The sequence below is a fragment of the Hordeum vulgare genome, chromosome 3H, assembly GCF_904849725.1.
Source record: "Hordeum vulgare subsp. vulgare chromosome 3H, MorexV3_pseudomolecules_assembly, whole genome shotgun sequence".
Taxonomy (NCBI): domain Eukaryota; kingdom Viridiplantae; phylum Streptophyta; class Magnoliopsida; order Poales; family Poaceae; genus Hordeum; species Hordeum vulgare.
In genome coordinates, this window is record NC_058520.1 from 88,299,912 (window position 1) to 88,322,039 (window position 22,128).

General features: G+C 44.5%; 1 protein-coding gene across 1 annotated transcript; it reads right to left on the reverse strand.

Annotated features, from left to right (window-relative positions):
• Positions 1-13,552: 13,552 nt before the first annotated feature.
• LOC123443091 lies at positions 13,553-22,069 on the reverse strand. The gene is made up of 2 exons (XM_045119341.1): positions 20,801-22,069; positions 13,553-13,832 (listed from the first exon to the last, which is right to left on the reverse strand). Exons 1-2 carry the CDS (start codon positions 21,134-21,136, stop codon positions 13,692-13,694), a joined length of 477 nt encoding a protein of 158 aa, XP_044975276.1. The 5' UTR covers positions 21,137-22,069; the 3' UTR covers positions 13,553-13,691.
• Between the last annotated feature and the right edge of the window lie 59 nt (positions 22,070-22,128).

Below are 22,128 nucleotides of genomic sequence, written 5' to 3' on the forward strand. Positions count from 1 at the left end.
TCCACTCCTGGATTACTCTGGAACCTACCTGTCATACTTATGGCCAGGCTAACGTCCGGTCTAGTGCACAGCATTGCATACATGATAGAACCTTTGGCTGAAGCATAGGGGACGGAGCGCATATGCTCTCTATCCTCATCAGTTGCTGGGCACTGAGTCTTACTCAATCTCATACCTTGTAAAACTGCCAAGAACCCTTTCTTGGACTGTTCCATTTTGAACCTCTTCAAAACTTTATCAAGGTATGTGCTTTGCGAAAGTCCTATCAGGCGTTTTGATCTATCCCTATAGATCTTAATGCCTAGAATGTAAGTAGCTTCTCCTATGTCCTTCATAGAAAACTTTTATTCAAGTAATCCTTTATGCTCTCCAAAAACTCTACTTTGTTTCCAATCAGCAATATGTCATCCACATATAATATTAGAAACGCCACAGAGCTCCCACTCACTTTCTTGTAAATACAAGATTCTCCAACCACTTGTATAAACCCAAAAGCTTTGATCACCTCATCAAAGCGTTTGTTCCAACTCCGAGATGCTTGCACCAGTCCATAAATGGATCGCTGGAGCTTGCACACCTTGTTAGCATTCTTAGGATCGACAAAACCTTCGGGTTGCATCATATACAATTCTTCCTTAAGGAAACCGTTAAGGAACGCCATTTTGACATCCATCTGCCAGATTTCATAATCGAAAAATGCAGCTATTGCTAACATGATTCTGACGGACTTAAGCATCGCTACGGGTGAGAATGTCTCATCGTAGTCAACTCCTTGAACTTGTGAAAAACCCTTAGCCACAAGTCGAGCTTTATAAACGGTCACATTGCCGTCAGCGTCCGTCTTCCTCTTAAAGATCCATTTGTTCTGAATAGCCTTGCGGCCCTCAGGCAGTTCCTCCAAAGTCCGCACTTTGTTCTAATACATGGATCCTATCTCGGACTTCATGGCTTCTAGCCATTTGTTGGAATCTGGGCCCACCATTGCTTCTTCATAATTTGCAGGTTCATTGTTGTCCAACAACATGATTGATAAGACGGGATTACCGTACCACTCTGGAGCAGCACGTGGTCTCGTCGACCTCCGTGGTTTGACAGAAACTGGAACCGGAGTTTCATGATCATTATCACTAACTTCCTCCTCAACCGGCGTCGCAACGACAGAGGTTTCCCCTTGGCCTGTGCCACCATCCAGAGGGATGAGAGGTTCGACAACCTCGTCAAGTTCTATCTTCCTCCCACTCAATTCTCTCGAGAGAAACTCCTTCTCGAAAAAAGCTCCATTTTTAGCAACAAACACTTTGCCCTCGGATTTGAGATAGAAGGTGTACCCAATTGTCTCCTTTGGGTAACCTATGAAGACGCACTTTTCCGCTTTGGGTTCCAGCTTTTCAGGCTGAAGCTTTTTGACATAAGCTACACATCCCCAAACTTTAAGAAACGACAACTTTGGCCATTTGCCATACCACAGTTCGTATGGTGTCGTCTTAACGGATTTTGATGGTGTCCTATTTAAAGTGAATGCAGCTGTTTCTAATGCATAACCCCAAAACGATAACGGCAAATCGGTAAGAGACATCATAGATCGCACCATCTCTAATAAAGTACGATTACGACGTTCGGACACACCATTACGCTGTGGTGTTCCAGGCGGTGTCAACTGTGAAACAATTCCACATTGTCTTAAGTGAGCACCAAACTCGAAACTCAGATATTCACCCCCACGATCAGACCGTAGGAACTTGATCTTCTTGTTACGATGATTTTCAACTTCACTCTGAAATTGCTTGAACTTTTCAGATGTTTCAGACTTGTGCTTCATTAAGTAGACATAACCATATCTACTCAAATCGTCAGTGAAGGTGAGAAAATAACGATATCCGCCGCGTGCCTCTACGCTCATCGGACCACACACATCGGTATGTATGATTTCCAACAAGTCGCTTGCACGCTCCATTGTTCCGGAGAACGGAGTTTTAGTCATCTTGCCCATGAGGCATGGTTCGCACGTGTCAAGTGAATCAAAGTCAAGTGACTCCAAAAGTCCATCGGCATGGAGTTTCTTCATGCGCTTTACACCAATATGACCTAAGCGGCAGTGCCACAAAAATATGGCGCTATCATTGTTAACTCTAACTCTTTTGGTCTCAATGTTATGTATGTGTGTATCGGTATCAAGATTCAATATGAACAATCCTCTCACGTTGGGTGCATGACCATAAAAGATGTTACTCATAGAAATAGAACAACCATTATTCTCTGACTTAAAAGAGTAACCGTCTCGCAATAAACAAGATCCAGATATAATGTTCATGCTCAACGCAGGCACTAAATAACAATGATTCAAGTTCATAACTAATCCTGATGGTAACTGAAGTGAAACTGTGCTGACGGCGATTGCATCAACCTTGGAACCATTTCCTACGTGCATCGTCACTTCATCTTTCGCCAGCCTTCGTCTATTCCGCGGTTCCTGTTTCGAGTTGCAAATATGAGCAACAGAACCGGTATCGAATACCCAGGCACTACTACGAGAGCCGGTTAAGTACACATCAATAACATGTATATCAAATATACGTGATTTTTCTTTGGCCGCCTTCTTATCTGCCAGATACTTGGGGCAATTGCGCTTCCAGTGACCCATACCCTTGCAATAGTAACACTCTGTTTCAGGCTTAGGTCCAGCTTTGGGTTTCTTCGTCGGATTGGCAACAGGCTTGCCGCTCTTCTTTGAATTACCCTTCTTGCCTTTGCCGTTTCTCTTGAAACTAGTGGTCTTATTCACCATCAACACTTGATGCTCTTTACGGAGTTCAGACTCTGCGACTTTCAGCATCGCAAACAACTCGCCGGGAGACTTGTTCATCCCTTGCATGTTGTAGTTCAACACAAAGCCTTTATAGCTTGGCGGCAGTGATTGAAGGATTTTGTCAGTGATAGCCTCTTGTGGGGGTTCAATCCCCAGCTCAGCTAGACGGTTTGAGTACCCAGACATTTTGAGCACATGTTCACTGACAGACGAGTTCTCCTCCATCTTGCAAGCATAGAATTTATCGGAGGTCTCATACCTCTCGATCCGGGCGTTCTTCTGAAAGATAAACTTCAACTCCTGGAACATCTCAAATGCTCCATGACGCTCAAAGTGACGTTGAAGTCCCGGTTCTAAGCCATACAAGACTGCACATTGAACTACTGAGTAGTCCTCCTTACGTGCTAACCAAGCGTTCTTAACATCCTGATCAGCCGTAGCGGGTGGTTCATCTCCTAGCGCAGCATTAAGGACATAATCCTTCTTCCCAGCTTGTAAGATTAGCTTAAGATTACGAGCCCAGTCTACAAAGTTGCTTCCATCACCTTTCAACTTAGCTTTCTCTAGGAACGTATTAAAATTCAGGGTGACTGTCGCGTGAGCCATGATCTACAACACAAATATATTCAAAGTGGACTTAGATTATGGATAATTATAGTTTAACTTAATCAAATTATTCGCTAAACTCCCACTCAAAAAGTACATCTCTCTAGTCATTTGAGTGGTTCATGATCCACTTACACTAGCTCAAGTCCGATCATCACGTGAGTTGAGTATAGTTTCAGTGGTAAGCATCCCTATGCTAATCATATCATCTATATGATTCATGATCGACCTTTCGGTCTCATGTGTTCCGAGGCCATGTCTGCACATGCTAGGCTCGTCAAGCTTAACCCGAGTGTTCCGCGTGCGCAACTGTTTTGCACCCGTTGTATGTGAACGTTGAGTCTATCACACCCGATCATCACGTGGTGTCTCGAAACGACGAACTGTAGCAACGGTGCACAGTCGGGGAGAACACAATTTCGTCTTGAAATTTTAGTGAGAGATCACCTCATAATGCTACCGTCGTTCTAAGCAAAATAAGGTGCATAAAAGGATTAACATCACATGCAATTCATAAGTGACATGATATGGCCATCATCACGTGCTCCTTGATCTCCATCACCAAAGCACCGGAACGATCTTCTTGTCACCGGCGCCACACCATGATCTCCATCAACGTGTCGCCATCGGGGTTGTCGTGCTACTCATGCTATTACTACTAAATCTACATCCTAGCAAAATAGTAAACGCATCTGCAAGCACAAACGTTAGTATAAAGACAACCCTATGGCTCCTGCCGGTTGCCGTACCATCGACGTGCAAGTCGATATTATCTATTACAACATGATCATCTCATACATCCAATATATCACATCACATCGTTGGCCATATCACATCACAAGCATACCCTGCAAAAACAAGTTAGACGTCCTCTAATTTGTTGTTGCATGTTTTACGTGGTGACCATTGGTATCTAGTAGGATCTCATCTTACTTACGCAAACACCACAACGGAGATATATGAGTTGCTATTTAACCTCATCCAAGGACCTCCTCGGTCAAATCTGATTCAACTAAAGTTGGACAAACTGACACTTGCCAGTCATCTTTGAGCAACGGGGTTACTCGTAGTGATGAAACCAGTCTCTCGTAAGCGTACGAGTAATGTCGGTCCAAGCCGCTTCAATCCAACAATACCGCAGAATCAAGAAAAGACTAAGGAGGGCAGCAAAACGCACATCACCGCCCACAAAAACTTTTGTGTTCTACTCGAGAAGACATCTACGCATGAACCTAGCTCATGATGCCATTGTTGGGGAACGTCGCATGGGAAACAAAAAATTTCCTACGCGCACGAAGACCTATCATGGTGATGTCCATCTACGAGAGGGGATGTGTGATCTACGTACCCTTGTAGACCGTACAGCAGAAGCGTTAGTGAACACGGTTGATGTAGTGGAACGTCCTCACGTTCCTCGATCCGCCCCGCGAACAGTCCCGCGATCAGTCCCACGATCTAGTGCCGAACGGACGACACCTCCGCGTTCAGCACATGTACAGCTCGACGATGATCTCGGCCTTCTTGATCCAGCAAGAGAGACGGAGAGGTAGAAGAGTTCTCCGGCAGCGTGAAGGTGATCCGGAGGTTGGTAATGATCTTGTCTCAGCAGGGCTCCGCCCGAGCTCCGCAGAAACGCGATCTAGAGGAAAAACGATGGAGGTATGTGGTCGGGCTGCCGTGGAAAAGTCGTCTCAAATCAGCCCTAAAACCTACGTATATATAGGTGGGAGAGGGGGAGCCTTGCCTTGGGGCTCAAGGAGCCCCAAGGGGGTCAGCTGAACCAAGGGGGGAAGGTCTCCCCCCCCCCAAACCGAGTCCTACTTGGTTTGGTGGGAGGAGTCCTTCTTTCCTTTCCTACCTCCTCCTCTTTTTTTTCCTTTGATTTTCTTCCTATGGCGCATAGGGCCTTCTTGGGCTGTCCCACCAGCCCACTAAGGGCTGGTGTGCCACCCCCAAGGCCTATGGGCTTCCCCGGGGTGGGTTTCCCCACCCCCCCCCCGGTGAACTCCCGGAACCCATTCGTCATTCCCGGTACATTCCCGGTAACTCCGAAAACCTTCCGGTAATCAAATGAGGTCATCCTATATATCAATCTTCGTTTCCGGACCATTCCGGAAACACTCGTGACGTACGTGATCTCATCCGGGACTCCGAACAACATTCGGTAACCAACCATATAACTCAAATACGCATAAAACAACGTCGAACCTTAAGTGTGTAGACCCTGCGGGTTCGAGAACTATGTAGACATGACCCGAGAGACTCCTCGGTCAATATCCAATAGCGGGACCTGGATGCCCATATTGGATCCTACATATTCTACGAAGATCTTATCGTTTGAACCTCAGTGCCAAGGATTCATATAATCCCGTATGTCATTCCCTTTGTCCTTCGGTATGTTACTTGCCCGAGATTCGATCATCAGTATCCGCATACCTATTTCAATCTCGTTTACCGGCAAGTCTCTTTACTCGTTCCGTAATACAAGATCCCGCAACTTACACTAAGTTACATTGCTTGCAAGGCTTGTGTGTGATGTTGTATTACCGAGTGGGCCCCGAGATACCTCTCCGTCACACGGAGTGACAAATCCCAGTCTTGATCCATACTAACTCAACGAACACCTTCGGAGATACCTGTAGAGGATCTTTATAGTCACCCAGTTACGTTGCGACGTTTGATACACACAAAGTATTCCTCCGGTGTTAGTGAGTTATATGATCTCATGGTCATAGGAACAAATACTTGACACGCAGAAAACAGTAGCAACAAAATGACACGATCAACATGCTACGTCTATTAGTTTGGGTCTAGTCCATCACGTGATTCTCCTAATGATGTGATCCAGTTATCAAGCAACAACACCTTGTTCATAATCAGAAGGACACTGACTATCTTTGATCAACTGGCTAGCCAACTAGAGGCTTGCTAGGGACAGTGTTTTGTCTATGTATCCACACATGTAAATGAGTCTTCATTCAATACAATTATAGCATGGATAATAAACGATTATCTTGATACAGGAATTATAATAATAACTATATTTATTATTGCCTCTAGGGCATAATTCCAACAATCGGAGTACTAATAAAATCATTATTATTAGTATTCGAGAAGTCACAAAGTTTGGTGTTTTCAGTCATGGTGACTTCAGCAAGCAAACAAGCACACAAGCGAACAAAGAGCAAGCAAGAAAAAGGGCGAATGAAAAAGGCAAATTGGTGAAGTGGGGGAGAGGAAAATGAGAGGCAACTGGCAAACAAATTAAATGCAAGACATGAGTTTGCGACACTTACTTGGATGAGTCTTGAGTTTATCCTCCCCAGCAACGGCGCCAGAAATCCTTCTGCTACTTCTCAAACAACAACGCCAGAATTTGACACGTTGACGGAGACTTGCTTGCGTTGGTTTTTCCCTTGAAGAGGAGAGGGTGATGCAGCACAGGAGCAGTAAGTATTTCCCTCAGTTGAGAACCAAGGTATCAATCCAATACGAGAATCTCGACAAGTCTAGAGTACCTGCACAAACACAAAGAGCTTGCACCCAACGCTATAAAGGGATTATCAATCCCTTCAAGATTGATTGCAAAGTGAGATCTGAAGGCGGAAAGTGAAACGAAGAAAAAGTGTAAGGCTGAAAATATGGTGTGGAGTAGACCCGGGGGCATAGTGTTCACTAGGGGCTTCTCTCAAAATAGCAAATATCACGGTGGGTAAACAAATTACTGTCGAGCAATTGATAGAACCGCGCAAAGTCATGACGATATCTAAGGCAATGATCATACATATAGGCATCACGCCCGAGACAAGTAGACCGATACTTTTTGCATCTACTACTATTACTCCACACATCGACCGCTATCCAGCATGCATCTAGTGTATTGAGTTCATGACGAACAGAGTAACGCCTTAAGCAAGATGACATGATGTAGAGGGATAATTTCAAACCAATGATGAAAACCCCATATTTTTACCCTTGATGGCAACAACACGATGCATGCCTCGCTACCCTTCTGTCACTAGGTGAGGTTACCGCACGGTATGAACCCAAAACCAAGCACTTATCCCATTGCAAGAATCATAGATCTAGTTGGCCAAACAAAACCCACAATTCGAAGAGAATTACAAGGATATGAAATCATTCATAAGAGAGATCAGAAGAAACTCAAATAAGATTCATAGATAATTAGATCATAAATCCACAATTCATTAGATCTCGACAAACACACCGCAAAAGAAGATTACATCACATAGATCTCCATGAAGATCATGGAGAACTTTGTATTGAAGATCCAAGAGAGAGAAGAAGCCATCTAGATGCTAGCTATGGACCCGTAGGTCTATGGTGAACTACTCACGCATCATCGAAGAGGTCATGGTGTTGATGAAGAAGCCCTCCGTATCCGAATCCCCCTCCGACAGGGCACCAGAACGTGCCCCTGATGGGATCTTGCGAAGATAGAAGCTTGCGGCGGCACAAAAGTACTTTCGATGATCTCCTGAATTTTTCTGGGATTTTAGGGAATATATAGGCGCAAAGCCTAGGGCAGAGGAGGTCCAGGGGGCCCACAAGCCAGGGAGGCCCGGCCTCCCCCCTGGCCGGGCTAGGGGGCTTGTGGGTTCCCTGGGGACCCCCTGCCTTGGTTCTCAAGTCTCCCGATCTTCTTTTGTTCCGGAAAAAAATCTTTTTGGGGATTTTATTCCGTTTGGACTCCATTTCAAATCTTCCTGTGAAAAAGGTCAAAAACACGGAAAAAACAGGAACTGGCACTTGGCACTGAGTTAATAAGTTAGTCCCAAAAAATATATAAAAGGCATACAAAACATCCAAAGTTTGACAAGATAATAGCATGAGACAATCAAAAATTATAGATACGTTGGAGACGTATCAGCCCCCACTAAGTCCCTCGCAGTCTTTGACCACTATGTTTGTCATACCCGGCTCCCACCTCCACCATTGCATCCCCCCTTCATCTTTGTTTAAGAAAGAAAGATTACATTGGGATCCTCCCACTTCTGCACGTCCAGAAGCCCTTGAATGGCCGGACCGTTCCCCATTCCCTAGCCATTCCATATCGCAATCCTCACTGGTCACTGCAGCGTTGTCCCGACAGCCCCACTTCCAAAGCAAAGTGTTCCACACTCTCGATCTTTCCTCTTTTCACGTACATCTTGGGCTCTTCATCAACCTCCATAAGGTGTGCTGGTCTTTTTGCACTTAATTGCACCCTAACTTTTTAGTCGAGCCTCTCGATTTCCTTTCCTTCTTCTGGAAAGTACCCACCATATTGTTCTCCTTCGCACCATCCTTCTTGCTTATATTTCCTCCAGTTTGGAGAGCACCTACCTTCGATTTACTTTGCTTTGGGCTCTTCTCCTTGGCGGCGACAGCATCACCTCCTCCCCGAGATTGAGGAAGGTCATTGCCGCCTCCCTGCTGCACGTGGATAATCTCTATCATCTGGACCCCTTCCTTCCCCTTGTTCAGTTCTCCATGAGTCTGCACATAGCTTCTCATGAGCGCCTTCCAGCATATCTACACCCGCCTACTTTATCTTGTCATTTTCCATTCTAAACTCCAGCACTTTATGTGGCCCCGCCAAAGAACGTGCTTCTCTTTTCTTCATCGGACTTGTCACCTCATCCTGTTTCCCCGCACTCTTCCCTCCACCAGCAGCCGAAGCGCCATTGTCAACGCTCTCCTGCCTCCAAGACAAGTTGTTGCTTCCTGCCTTGCCCCCTCTGTCCCCAAAACCATAGGATCTTCCTCCACTACTTCTACCACCCCACCACTCCACCTTTGCTTCTCGTCGATGTACTGCTTCCTTGGTATGTAGGCTCTGAGCCAGCTGTCGAACCACTTCTCTTCCCCCTTTGTTAAACTGATGGAGCAATTTTTCTTCATGCCCAATAATCCCACAGATGTAGCAGAATTCTGGGAGGTATTCATACCAAAAGGGGCACCACCTGACGCGCTCATCATCCCCTATCTGAATGACCGTTCCCCTCATCAGAGGTTATGTAATGTCCAATTTGACCTTAATTCGCAATTATTCTCCTTTTGCCAAACTGTCTTCCCCCACATCCACATCCACAAAAGCTCCCACCTTTCCCCCAATCATCTCCCATGTCGCCCTATCCATTCCACCAAGGGAAAGCTTGAGCACATGCACCCAGATCATGACCCTAATGAAGACATACTCCTCTAGAGCTTTATTTGGATCAAAGTCCACCACTACCACCAGGTCGTTGTTTAGCATCCAAGGACCACTATCCAGAGCTTTCTTCTTCCCCTAGGCTTGCAGGGAAGTGAAGAGGAAAACATTCTCACCCATTTTGCGGTGTTGTATGCCCCGAGCGAGCACCACATTTTCCCTAGAGCTTGTGTCACGCCCTCCGCCGAGACCGCCTTCTCCGACAGGACTTTCCCCAAAGCTTACGGTTCCACCCAAACCGCCCTCTCCCCATCGGCCTCCTCCATCTGCTTGCCCCCGATTATGTGGCCTGCTTTCTCCGCCTCCGAAAGCCTCAAGTTCCTCAACACCCCCTCCATCTTCTCCACCTCCCACCACCTCCACCCCAAGAACACCAGGGACCTAGGTCGGGTGTATTATGATCGCGATCCCTAGGTCAAAACTCACGAAAGGCTGTGAACTGGAAGGTTTGAGACGAAGGGAAAGCCCCCCGCCGGTGAAGGATCACCGGGCTAGAAGCAGGGAAAGGGAACTAGGCAGATCTAGCGAGGAAACATGGGAAAACACGAAAACCTAGCTAGCCGCCACCGAGTCGCCACACAAAGACGGAACCGTCACTCTTGGGACGGACGGGGAGGTATCTTTCTAATTTGGGTCGAGCATCTCTTGTCTCTCTGTTTCGGGTTCCATGACCATGCATTCCTACATTCATGTCATGTGTTGTATCCTTTATTGTATTCATTCTATTTTCTTCTATCAATGAAAAAATACGCAAGCTTTGCGTATTAGTGGAAAAAAAACTACAACCATCATTGTAGAAGACAATGGTTCTAAGATTATCAACTACCGTACCTTTAGGATCATCTAAAAGTTCTAGAAATACAAAGCACATAATTTGTCAGAAATACGAGTATATAATATACTCATTTTTTCTTGAATTACTTGTCGTACAAATGGATATAAATATATTTTTAATTTTAGATATATTCATTTTTATCATTCTTTAGGAGTTGCGACAAGTAATTCGAAATGGAGGGGTACATTAATTAATTTTATGCCGGTCAATGTTGCACCCAAACAAATCCTGGTTGGCACGGCACAACGTGTTCTATTGTAGAAGGCACCTACAATTGAAATGAATTTTATATAGAAATACAAACCTAGGATAGAAGCCCACTCATGATTTCAAGGAAAACGGGCCAACAAACAGAAGATTCTACTTCTTCCTCGAAAGTATCCTTCTGTTCCTGAGCTCATTTAATCTTCGTGAACAGTAAAATAAAAAAACTCAAAAAAATTCAAAAAAATTTTGAACGAGATTGACAAAGTTTTAAGTGCATGCACAAATGCAACATGAAATAACATTTCTATAAGGTGTGGCAAAAATAACAAAATTGATACTCTGGAAATGCGCATTTTCAGAATATCAATTTTGTTTCACGCCTTATAGGAATGTTATTTCATGCCGAATTTTTACACGTACTTAAACTTTTGTCAATGTTGTTCACAAAAAAATTCAGATTTTTAAAATTTTGTTATGATTTTTTATTCTACTGTTCATCAAGTTCAAATGAGCGCGGGAGCAGAAACTCAGTGTCCCTACTTCCTTCCTTTCTTGCCTCTCACCAATTCCCTGTTAAACTCAGAAAGGGGGTTTTCTTCTCTCATGAAAGTGTGCAGCTTGTTATCTACATCAGCAAAGCTGAGGGCAGAGTTATGGCAACTTCCATTTGTTTTTGGTTTTTCAAATTAGCATGCTGCACATGCACACGGAGTAAATCTGAGTCTTTTTTAGCTTTCTTGATGCGATAACGACCTGGGAAATGATGCCAAGCTCTCATAATCAGTGATGACTAATGGTATAAATACGTCAATATGTTACTGTTTTCCGTTTTGTGACCAGTATTGTGCCCTGTTCCACCTTTGCAATGCTATGTTCTTTCACCAGATTTGCAAAGGTTCTATGCTTCAAGTAACTTCATAGTTATAAGCCCTTTCTTCTCAAAGTATGCATATTGAGATAAGGGAGAAGTTTCAGGTGTCAGGGCATTTCTAAACAATCTCCTATAACCGGTCAGTCGAGTAAAATTCACCTAACCGATCCCCAATCCACTGTTAATGAAGTATATTTTTTTTTACTTTAGCCTTAAAAGTTTCCTTATTTTTACTCTATCGATTGACGGCTGGGTAAAACATTGCACTCTCTCTCTCGCATTCGCCCCGTCACTACATCTTCACCGACACGCCTCCCGCCGACCCCCCCTCCCTTGGCCCCGCCGCTACCTCGTTCCATCCCTTGCCCTCCGTCGTTGTTCTACCCGTCGGCCAGCCCGTTTGGCCCCCGTCAAGGTGAAACGCCGTCACTGTCGCCATTGTTGATTCGTTTGGTTTCTTTTGAGTTTCTTCTTTCTCTAGCGGCCTCCGCATCCCACCTTGCTTGCGCAATGCTGCAGGACACCCGCCGCTCGCCGGTTCGGTCTAAACCACGTCAGTCGCCTTGTGCACCACCACCGCACCCTAAGTGTTTGAAGAATTGTCTAGGTGAGTTTTATTTTGGTTGTTTCTCTTTGAACCAAGCCGTTTGGATTGAAACCGAACCGTTTGGATTGTAGATGAAGAGGTTGAGGGAGATGGCGTTGGAGGACTCGTCGTCATCCGAAGCGGAAGAAGACGACGATGACTTTGACACCCTTTTTAGGCATGATTTTCAATGATGATGTTCGGTGGCCAAGGAGAGGATCACAATTTGGCCGCAGCGGAGGGCCATGCCAAGATCATGAGAGATCAATTTGATCCAAACCCAACCTATCGAGAGAAGTACTTTCGTCGCCGCTTTCAGATGCACACAAATCTTCTTAGTGACCATTGCAAAAGCTACGAGAGATATGATGACTGGTTCGAGCTTCAGAGAAATGCATGTGGAGAGATCAGCGCAAGCCTTGTGATAAAATGTTATTTGTTACATTTGAACCACTCGACGTGTTTAAATTTGAATAATTCGGTTTGTAAACTATGTTCCTAATTTGGTTGAACATTCAAATTTATGTTTAGTTTCTATATGTGTGCTAATATGTAGTTGCAATTTATACTCGAATTGTAAAGTTTAGAAAAACAAAAAAATACTCCATTATATTTAGGCGATTGGCTAGGTCCGACCAAAACTTAGTGGAGTATATATACTCCACTAATTAAGCCTTTTACTCCACTAAGTTTTAGGGGATCGGTTAGAGATGCCCCTAGAATAGTTCAAGTAGAGATAGGAGATATATTGTTTAACCTAGTCTATCTCTTCTTCTATTTCAATTCATATCTTGTATCATAATCTCTCTCGATCACGACCGGAAGAATCCTGGCGATATTTAAAACTTGTAAGCCACGACAATCCATCTACATATGCACATGCGGCCCGAGACAAATGGTTCAACGCTTCCTAAAATCCTTACATGATATCAAAGACAAGAGGTCTTGAGTTTAAGAACTGGCTGTCGCAATATAAAATAAAAATATATTGCAACCCACCTTCGGTCTACGTTTAGACCTGAAGAAGCCATACGTAAGGGAGAGTGTTGAAATATAAATGTATTACCTATTCTTTTTCATCAGATCGATCTTTTGGTTGCATTATCTGGAGTATGCACTTCTACAGCAAGACTATTTTCTCATTGCATTATTTTGACATAATATTGTAGTGCTTAATAAGCAAATATATGGGCATATGCTTGAACTCATGGATAGGCATGCCATTTATAATTAATTGTCATTCTTCGGTTCGATTCTTAAAAAAGAACTTCGGTTGAATTTAAATACCTGGTTGAGAAATAAGTGTCGTGGTTTTGGTTAACAATTATGTACAACTTTTCAAACCTTATCAAATGTTCCCAAATTTTTTTTGAAAAGGAGGAACTTAGCCCCGGCCTCTGCATCAATCTATGCATGCAACCATCTTATTAAAATAGGTTCAAAACAAAGTCTTAGATCCACAAGTCTTTGAAACTCAAAAATGAAAACAAAGATGAAATGAAAAGCAAACTACCATATCCAGCGTAACTAAAAGCAGACTACGATGCCTATACACCTAGTCTATTATTAGCACGTCATCCAAAATCGGCTGAAGATAGCCCGTGCGACCATCTCCCATCGGTTGCACCCAATATCCATAAGCTCCCTGGAGTCCACATGGATGAGTAACGACCACGTACGGATCCAAGACGTCGCTTTGAAGATAACCTGCAAAAAGTTGTTGAAGTTCTTGCCACTAAAAATCATATCGTTCCTCGTATTCCATATAGCCCAAAATAAAGCACAGACCCCAATTCTGGTAATTTTAGATATTTTAACGTCTACTCCGTTGAGCCAAGTTGTAAATAACAAACTAATGCATGAAGGAGGGGAAGCATTACATGCTATATGAACAGTGCGCCATAGTAGTTTTGCAAGAGTGCAGTCTAGAAATAAGTGTCTTATTGTTTCATTCTCATTACAATAACAACAATTAGGTCTCCCTCCCCATCTTTGTTTTATCAAGTTATCTTTGGTTAATACCACCCCTTTGTGTATGAACCACATAATTTTTTTAATCCTGAGAGGCACTTTGATATTTCAAATATGTAATGATCTGGGGAGTGATCCAGTGTTAATGAGATGCGTGTACATGGACTTTACTGAGAATACACCATTCACAGCTAAAGTCCAGCGAACATTGTCTGTCTGGTCACATAGATGTACGTGCATCAGTCTGCTGACCAGATGTAACCATTCATTCGAGCGTTCTCCTAGCAAAGCTCGCCTAAACTGCATATTAAGAGGTAGCGATTGTAGTAGCGTGGACACATAGTCCTGTTTACGTTGTGTAATATTATAAAGCATTGAATATTGAAGTGCTAAAGGAGTGTCCACAAGCCAAGTATATTCTCAAAATCTTGTTGAGGTACCATTCCCAACCACAAATTTTACCTTCTGAAAAAAAGTCACCTTTATCTATATTAACCCTTTCCAGAATGGTGAGTCATTTGGTCTAGATGTAACTTGTGCTAAAGTCTTGGAATGTAAGTATGTATTCCTTAATATTTGAATCCACATCCCCTCGGTCTCTGTGGATATCCTGTATAGCCATTTGCTAAGTAGGCATATGTTCTTTACTTCCAGATTTTCTATTCCCAACCCCCCTGATCTTTTGGTCTACATATAATATCCCAACGTGTCAAACTGTATTTCTTCTTAGCCTCATCATTTGCTAGAAGAAACGAGATCTGTAAAAATCTAATCTTTTTCGTACCCCTACTGGTACTTCAAAGAAAGAAAATAGGAACATGGGCAGGCTTGTTAACACATAGTTTATTAGTACTAGCCTCCCCCCATATGACATAAGCTTGCCCTTCCAACAACTTAGTTTTTTCGTGAATCTATCTTCAATACATTTTCATTCCTTATTCGTCAGTCTTCTATGATGAATAGGTATCCCCAAATAGCTAAACGGTAGTGATCCCATTTCACATCCAAATAGCTGTCTGTAAGCATTTTGCTCCTCTTTTGCCTTCCCAAAGCAGAAAAGTTCGCTTTGTTGAAATTAATTTTCATCCCCGAAAGTTGTTAAAATAAGCATAAAAGTAGTTTCATATTCCTTGCTTTAGCCATATCGTGTTCCATGAAAATTATAGTATCATCCTCATATTGCAGTATAGATACACCCCCCCCCTCTACCAGATGCGGAATAAGGCCTCCCACTTGGCCCTTTTCTTTGGCCTGATTAATGAGTATTGTTAACATGTCTGCTACAATGTTGAACAACACTAGGGACATGGAATTACCATGTCTTAATATTTTGTGTGTTTGACAGAAATGGCCAATGTCATCATTAAATTTAACCCCCACACTGCCTTTCTAAATGAAAGTATCAACCTGATCTCTCCATCTTTCATTGAATCCTTTCATACGTAAGGCCTGTTGAAGAAATGGCCATTTGACTTTATCATATGCTTTCTCGAAAACCACTTTAAGGATAACCCCATCTAGTTTCTATTAATGAATTTCGTGCAACGTTTCGTGCAGGACAACAACACCCTCTAAGATGTGTCTCCCAGGCATAAACGTCGTCTGCGTTGGTTGGACTATTGAATGAGCTATCTTCATTAACCTGTTCGTGCCAACCTTTGTAAAAAAATTGAAGCTGACATTGAGTAAACATATCGGTCTGAACTACTCGATGCGTACAGCCTCCGCCTTCTTGGGCAATAACGTAATTGTTCCAAAGTTAAGGTGGAATAGCTATAGCTGGCCATTAAATAAATCTTGGAACATAGGCAATAAATCTCCTTTAATGACATGCCAACATTTTTTATAAAATTCCGTCGGAAACCCGTCTGGCCCCGGAGCCTTATTTTGTTTCATTTGTACTATTGAGTCGTACACCTCCTGCTCAGTAAATGGGGCTGATAGCACCTCATTCTCATCTGAATTGAGTTGAGGTATATCATGAGTTGTGCTTTCATCCAAAGAGACCGAAGTCTCGTCTCATGCACCAAATAATTTCTTGTAATATTCAGAGATATATAGCTTCAAATTCTCGTGACCTATTATTGTTCCTTCATCTTGCTCAAGTTGGATTTTTTCTTTCTTTCGATGTTTGCCATTTGCAATCCTGTGAAAGAATTTTGTGTTATCGTCCCCATAAACCACCTTTGACACCTTAGCTCGAAGTGCACATTTCATCTCCTCTTCTCTCAATAATTTCTGCAAATTCTTCTTAGTTTCAATCTTTTTATTCCTATCAGTCAGATTGAGTTGTGCAGACTCATCTTTCACATCGAATTCATCAATCAGACGAATGAGTCTTTCTTTTTCCTTTTTATATATGCCACTCTGATTTTTCGCCCATCCTCCCAAGAACTGGCGCAAGTTTCGGATTTTGTTTTGCCATCTTTCTATATTCGTGGATCCACCCAAATCCCTAGCCCACTCGTTGCTATGAGATCCATGAATCTTTCTCTTTCAAACCAGCTTAACTAAAAAGAGAAAAAAATCTATTTCCCGCATAGTTGGCATCTCCTCAGTCAACTATGAGTGGTGTGTGGTCTGAGATTGATCTTTATAAAGCCCGTACTGAAACTAGTGGGTACTTCTGCTCCCACTCGACACTGGTCAGTACCCGGTCCAACTTCTCATATGTTGGTACTGGTAATGAGTTCGCCCATGTGAAGTGTCGACCAGTGAGGTCAATCTCCCTCGAATCGAGACTCTCAATAACCATGTTGAACATAAGTGACCACCGTGCATCAAAATTATCATTGTTTTTTTTCATCTTGTCTTCTAATGATATTAAAATCTCCCCACCATAATTGGTAGTGTTTCATCTCCGCAAATTCTTACTATATCGACGAGAAAATCAGATTTGAGCTCCGGTTGCGCCACCCCATATAGGGCCACTAGAGCCCATCTAAAACCATCAAGTTTCGACCTCACACGAAATTTGACTGAAAACTCGCCATACACCACACTCATCACCTCTAAAGTTTCACACTTAGCCCCAAGTAGGATCCCACCCGATCTACCCCTTGGTGGTAAGCAGTGCCAATCAAAATCCACCCCTCCTGATAGAGTATTTAGGAATTGTGGTGTGAAATTATCGCTGCCCGTTTCTTGTAATGCCATAAAGTCAGGCTTATATTCTAGTGATGCCTCTCTAAGGAACCTTCTTTTAGCCAAGTCTGCTAGACCTCTGTTATTCCAAAAGATTCCTTTCATATTTCATCATGAATTTTTTTCTTTTGTTTCACTCTTGCACTTCTCCTAACTGTTGATTCAGGATAAACCTTCCTTTTTCAAGATCTCTTTGGTTTCTCCTGAATTATTTCGGTTTTACTATGTGCGGTAATTACATGTGGATGACAACTGTCAATCAAAGGGGCCATATACCCCTCTGATCCCATGTCATCTACATCCTCTTCAACTCCCTCTAAGTGCAATAAATTCCCACATATATTATGTAATTTTGTGCCTCCTAAATCATTAATGTCTGATTCATTCATTGGTCTCACCGCAACTAAGTTTTGAATAAACTCTATGGCTCTGCCTGCTTCTAAGTCTAAAATATCATTAATTGATTTTGCTACTTGTTTGCCAGAGGTAACCAAAGAAATACGTATGTCGCTAGCATTATGAATGATCTCTACATCTGAGAAGTGAAGAATAGAAGCAGTAGTATCGACCGACATACTTGTCTTTGCCTCAACGTTTCGAAGCTTTGCGTCCCTCATAGCACGCCCTAGCATCATGTCATCCGCATCTGGCTACTCCTGGATGCGATGACTGAAGCGTCAATCAGTGGACGTAGGATCAGGTATCCCTCCAAAAGAGATCACCTCGTCTGTGGATATCACTGTAGGGTTGTGGCCAACTGCCTCAGTCCCCAGAGTAACATTAGCCTGTCCTGGTGAGTGGACCTGAACAAGATCCTGAGTGGAAGGCTGTGCGGCCATTGGCACTGGTGCGGAAGTCAGCGTCGCCGAAGGGGCAGTCGGCGGCGGGACGCGCCTTGCCCTCCCTAGTCGCGACTGAAACCCAATATGACGAGATTGTTTTCTGCCGCCAGCCCTAGCAACACCAGATGTGTTATCGAGAGGAGCAGGGACCGGTTCTATTTCTTTTGCCGCAGGAGTCTCCCGATTGCCCGTCAGCGTCGAACGTAAGAGCATCTCCAACAGCCGCGCTTCGCGCCGCGCCCAAAAAATGTTTTTACAGCGCGCGCGCCGGCTGGTTTAGCGCAGGGATAGGCGTTGGCTCCAACAGCCGCGCTATAATGCAGCGCGCGCGCCGCGCTCCAGCAGTGCACAAAAATGCAGCGCGCGCAGCAGGCACAAACCACATATACATTTCAAAAAAAAGTGAGAAAAACGATCAAACAAACAAAATAAATCAACAATAAATAGTTATTACAACTCAAACAAATAGTTTCTCGTTCAGTACAACAAATAATGCAATAAACATAACCAATAGTTCATGAACAATACAATACAAATAATGCAATCAAATCATGCTCTTTGTCGTCCATGCCATGCCCACCATTCTTCAATCAGATCGTTCTGAAGATCATTGTGTGTTGCGGGACGCCGAATGGCATGATACGAGGCAACAAAACGGGCAACCCTTTCAGCCCTCCGTCGCACTCGCACGGGATGTCCCAAGAGCTCATATTGTGAGTAGTCTACATCTTGGCCACGCTCATTCTCAATGATCATGTTGTGCATGATCACACAAGCGTGCATGATGTACCAAAGCATTTTTTTGATCCCAAAATCTAGCCGGTCCTCTCACAATAGCAAATTGGGCTTGTAAAATCCCAAATGCTCTCTCCACATCTTTTCTAGCAGCCACCCGAGCATTGTGAAAATCAAGATTTTTCTTACCTTCTGGCTTTTTCAACGGCTTCACGAAGGTTTGCCACTTTGGATAGATGCCATCCGCTAGATAATAGCCATAGTTGTACGTACGGCCATTTGCTACAAACTACACCGGTGGCAACTCACCATTCGCAATCTTATTCATCAGTGGTGACCGGTTGACAACATTGACGTCATTCAAAGATCCAGGCATTCCAAAGAATGCATGCCAAATCCAAGTCTCATGATCGGCCACCGCTTCAAGGATTATAGTGGAACCCTTTTTTTGGCCGTGGAATTGCCCATGCCATGCCTTTGGACAATTCTTCCAACTCCAATGCATGCAATCTATTGAGCCAAGCATGCCAGGAAAGCCGCGAGATTTGTTCATCGCCAATAGCCTTGCGGCGTCTTCAGCAGTGGAAGATCTCAAATACTCCTCGCCAAACACTTGCACAATTCCCACTGCAAAGCGCTTGACACACATGATGGCTTGGCTCTCACCCATAGCCAAGTGATCATCAACTAAATCAGCCGGGATACCGTATGCCAACATACGCAAAGCGGCTGTCACCTTCAGAAAGGTGCTATGCCCGAGCTCTCCGGCGGCATTCCTCCTTTGCTGGAAAAACCGATCATGGCTCGCTAGTTTCTCTGCAGTGCGCTTGAACAAGTTTGTGCTCATCCTAAACCGGCGACGAAAATACGACTCCGGGTATGTGGGATTCTCCATGAAATAGTTCTTCATCAATCTGTTATGGGCATCAATCCTATCTCTCCAAAAAAATTTCCGACCCATAACCGAACCACCGTGCTTCGGTTTTTTATTGATATGCATAGCTATGATCATTGCAAGATCCTCCTCCTCTTCCATATCAAATTCTTCTTCGAAAGAATCATACGACGAACTCATCTACAATGTTCAATACTATACTATAAAAAACTACAATTCAAAACATGCACCAAATTCATAAATTTGAAGCAATACATACCTTGTAGGCGTTTTGTCGAACACCTTGCGGGCGCGGCGCGGCAGCGAGCGGTCGGGTGCTGTTCCTCGGACGTCGGAGGCGCGCAAGGGCCGGCCGGACTAGGAGGGGTGGGGTGGAAGCGCGGCGGCGCGGGGAGGCCGGGGAAGCGCCTGAACGGGGGGCGCGGGCGGCGGCCGCAGCGGAGACAGGCCGGGGAAGCGCCTGCGGGCGGCGACGGCGGCTCGGGGATAGGCCGGGGCAGCGCCGAACGGTGGCGCGAGCGGCGGCGGCGGCGCGGTCGGATGGGGGCGGTCGCGAGAGTGCAGAGCGAGCGCAGAGAGTGCACAGCCAGCGCAGGAGAGAGCAGGAGAGAGTGCAGAAGAAAGCAGGAGCGAGCGCGGGAGAGTCGCGCACGCGGGAGCCGGCGCAGCAAATAATGGGCGCGGGATTGCGTTTCGGCCAGCGCGCTCAATTGGAAATGGCGCGCGCGCCGTTTTTGCGCGCCCGCTGGAGCTGCCGCCGCGTCGCGCGCGCGCTAAATACAGCATTTTTTACGACGCGGCGCTTGTATAGCGCGGCTGTCGGAGATGCTCTAAGTCTGTATCGGTTTTATGGGGCTATCTGTCGTGCACAGCTGGGCCGTATACCGAGCTGTCACGGACCCATCGCTCAGAGAATTCGGCCCCTCATGGCCCAGTAAAGCGCTCAACCGAGCCTGCCACGGATCCGGATCGGCCGGAGCTGACGCCGGCGACCGAGACGCCGCCGCCGGTCGGTTATGCTTTCGTCGGAGTGGTACTTTCTTCCATGTGTCAATGAAATGTGCGAGAGTGAGAGCCGACAAACGTACCTTTGGTAGAGGACCTTTCCATGGCTGCACCGCGGAGGCCGACATTCGCCGGCGCACGATCCGGCGAAGAACCTCCACCCTGTCTCCGTCCTCGCCTAGTCCGTCCCACGCGCTATCGGTGGGAGGAACGACCTCGTCGATGCAATTTGCTACGTGTTCTTCGGAGTACCCTACCTGAATGGATTCGCAACTCAAGTCCAATGGCGTCGGCGAGGTCACCGCCGGCTGGTTGACTTCGTCGTCATCCGCCTTGTCATCATCCGTCAGCGTCCAAAACCGGCCATCCACCCGCCTGTGTCCGGGCCGATGGTGGGCGGCGTCGGCGGCGAGGAGCATCGTCGCCCCTCAGTTGCGAGTCGCCAGTCGCCCGGGCTGCCCGAGTGCTGCGTGTATCAAATGTTTACATGGGTCCATCTTTTTCTCAAATACGGAGTAGTATTTATATTGTCCCTTCCGCACAAACCAGCACGGTAGCCCATCAACGACGTCTGATTACCTTGCTTCAGACGTCCTACTAGTCTACTTCCTTCTATCTCACACACAACCTACTCCCATATAAATTTCCCCTTGAGCTTATCAAATGTTTCTACTATTCTAACTATCTGTGATAAATAAATAAATAAAACATTTATCTTTGAGATGAACGAGCGCGGAGTATGCAAGTGCTTAAAAAAAATTTACTCATGCAAGCTTTGATCAGTATTTACCATTCAAATGAGGTGAGGACCCTCACCCAGGTGTTCCTTGTTCATTATAGGTATCATGTACCTAGAATAATTACCTTATTTTTCTTTTCTTTTTTTTGCAATAATCTTATGTTTATAGTTTCTTTTGTACAGATTTCATGGGGACAACCAAACATCAAATACATCGGTATGAGCAGCATTGGAGGTTAATTGAGAGGCAGAAGAAAAAGAATGAGTCGTGGGCTCTTCAGTTCACATTCTCTAGCTTCTGTAAATTGTGCTTACCTGTAAATTGTCACTTGGCCGCCTTGGCGTTTCTTCTAATTTAACGAAATCAGTGCTCCCTGATTTTTGTCAGAAAATTTTTTGTAGCTTCAGTGCATATTGCATTCTTTGTGTACATACTGAATTTATATTGCGATCAGTAGTTTTCTTCAGATTGCTTTATACTATTCATCATAACAATCATAATTTTCTTCATATGCACTGAGTCTAGATTTCTAAAATAATTGGAAATAGTGCACGTTGTTTTGTCCAGTGTTTCTCTGTCTTTATTTTTCAGTTTTACCTCTGCCAATCCAGCATTCTTTCTACTGTAATTTTCCTCTTATCGTAATGTCAGAAGAGAGGGCTTGCTAAGTT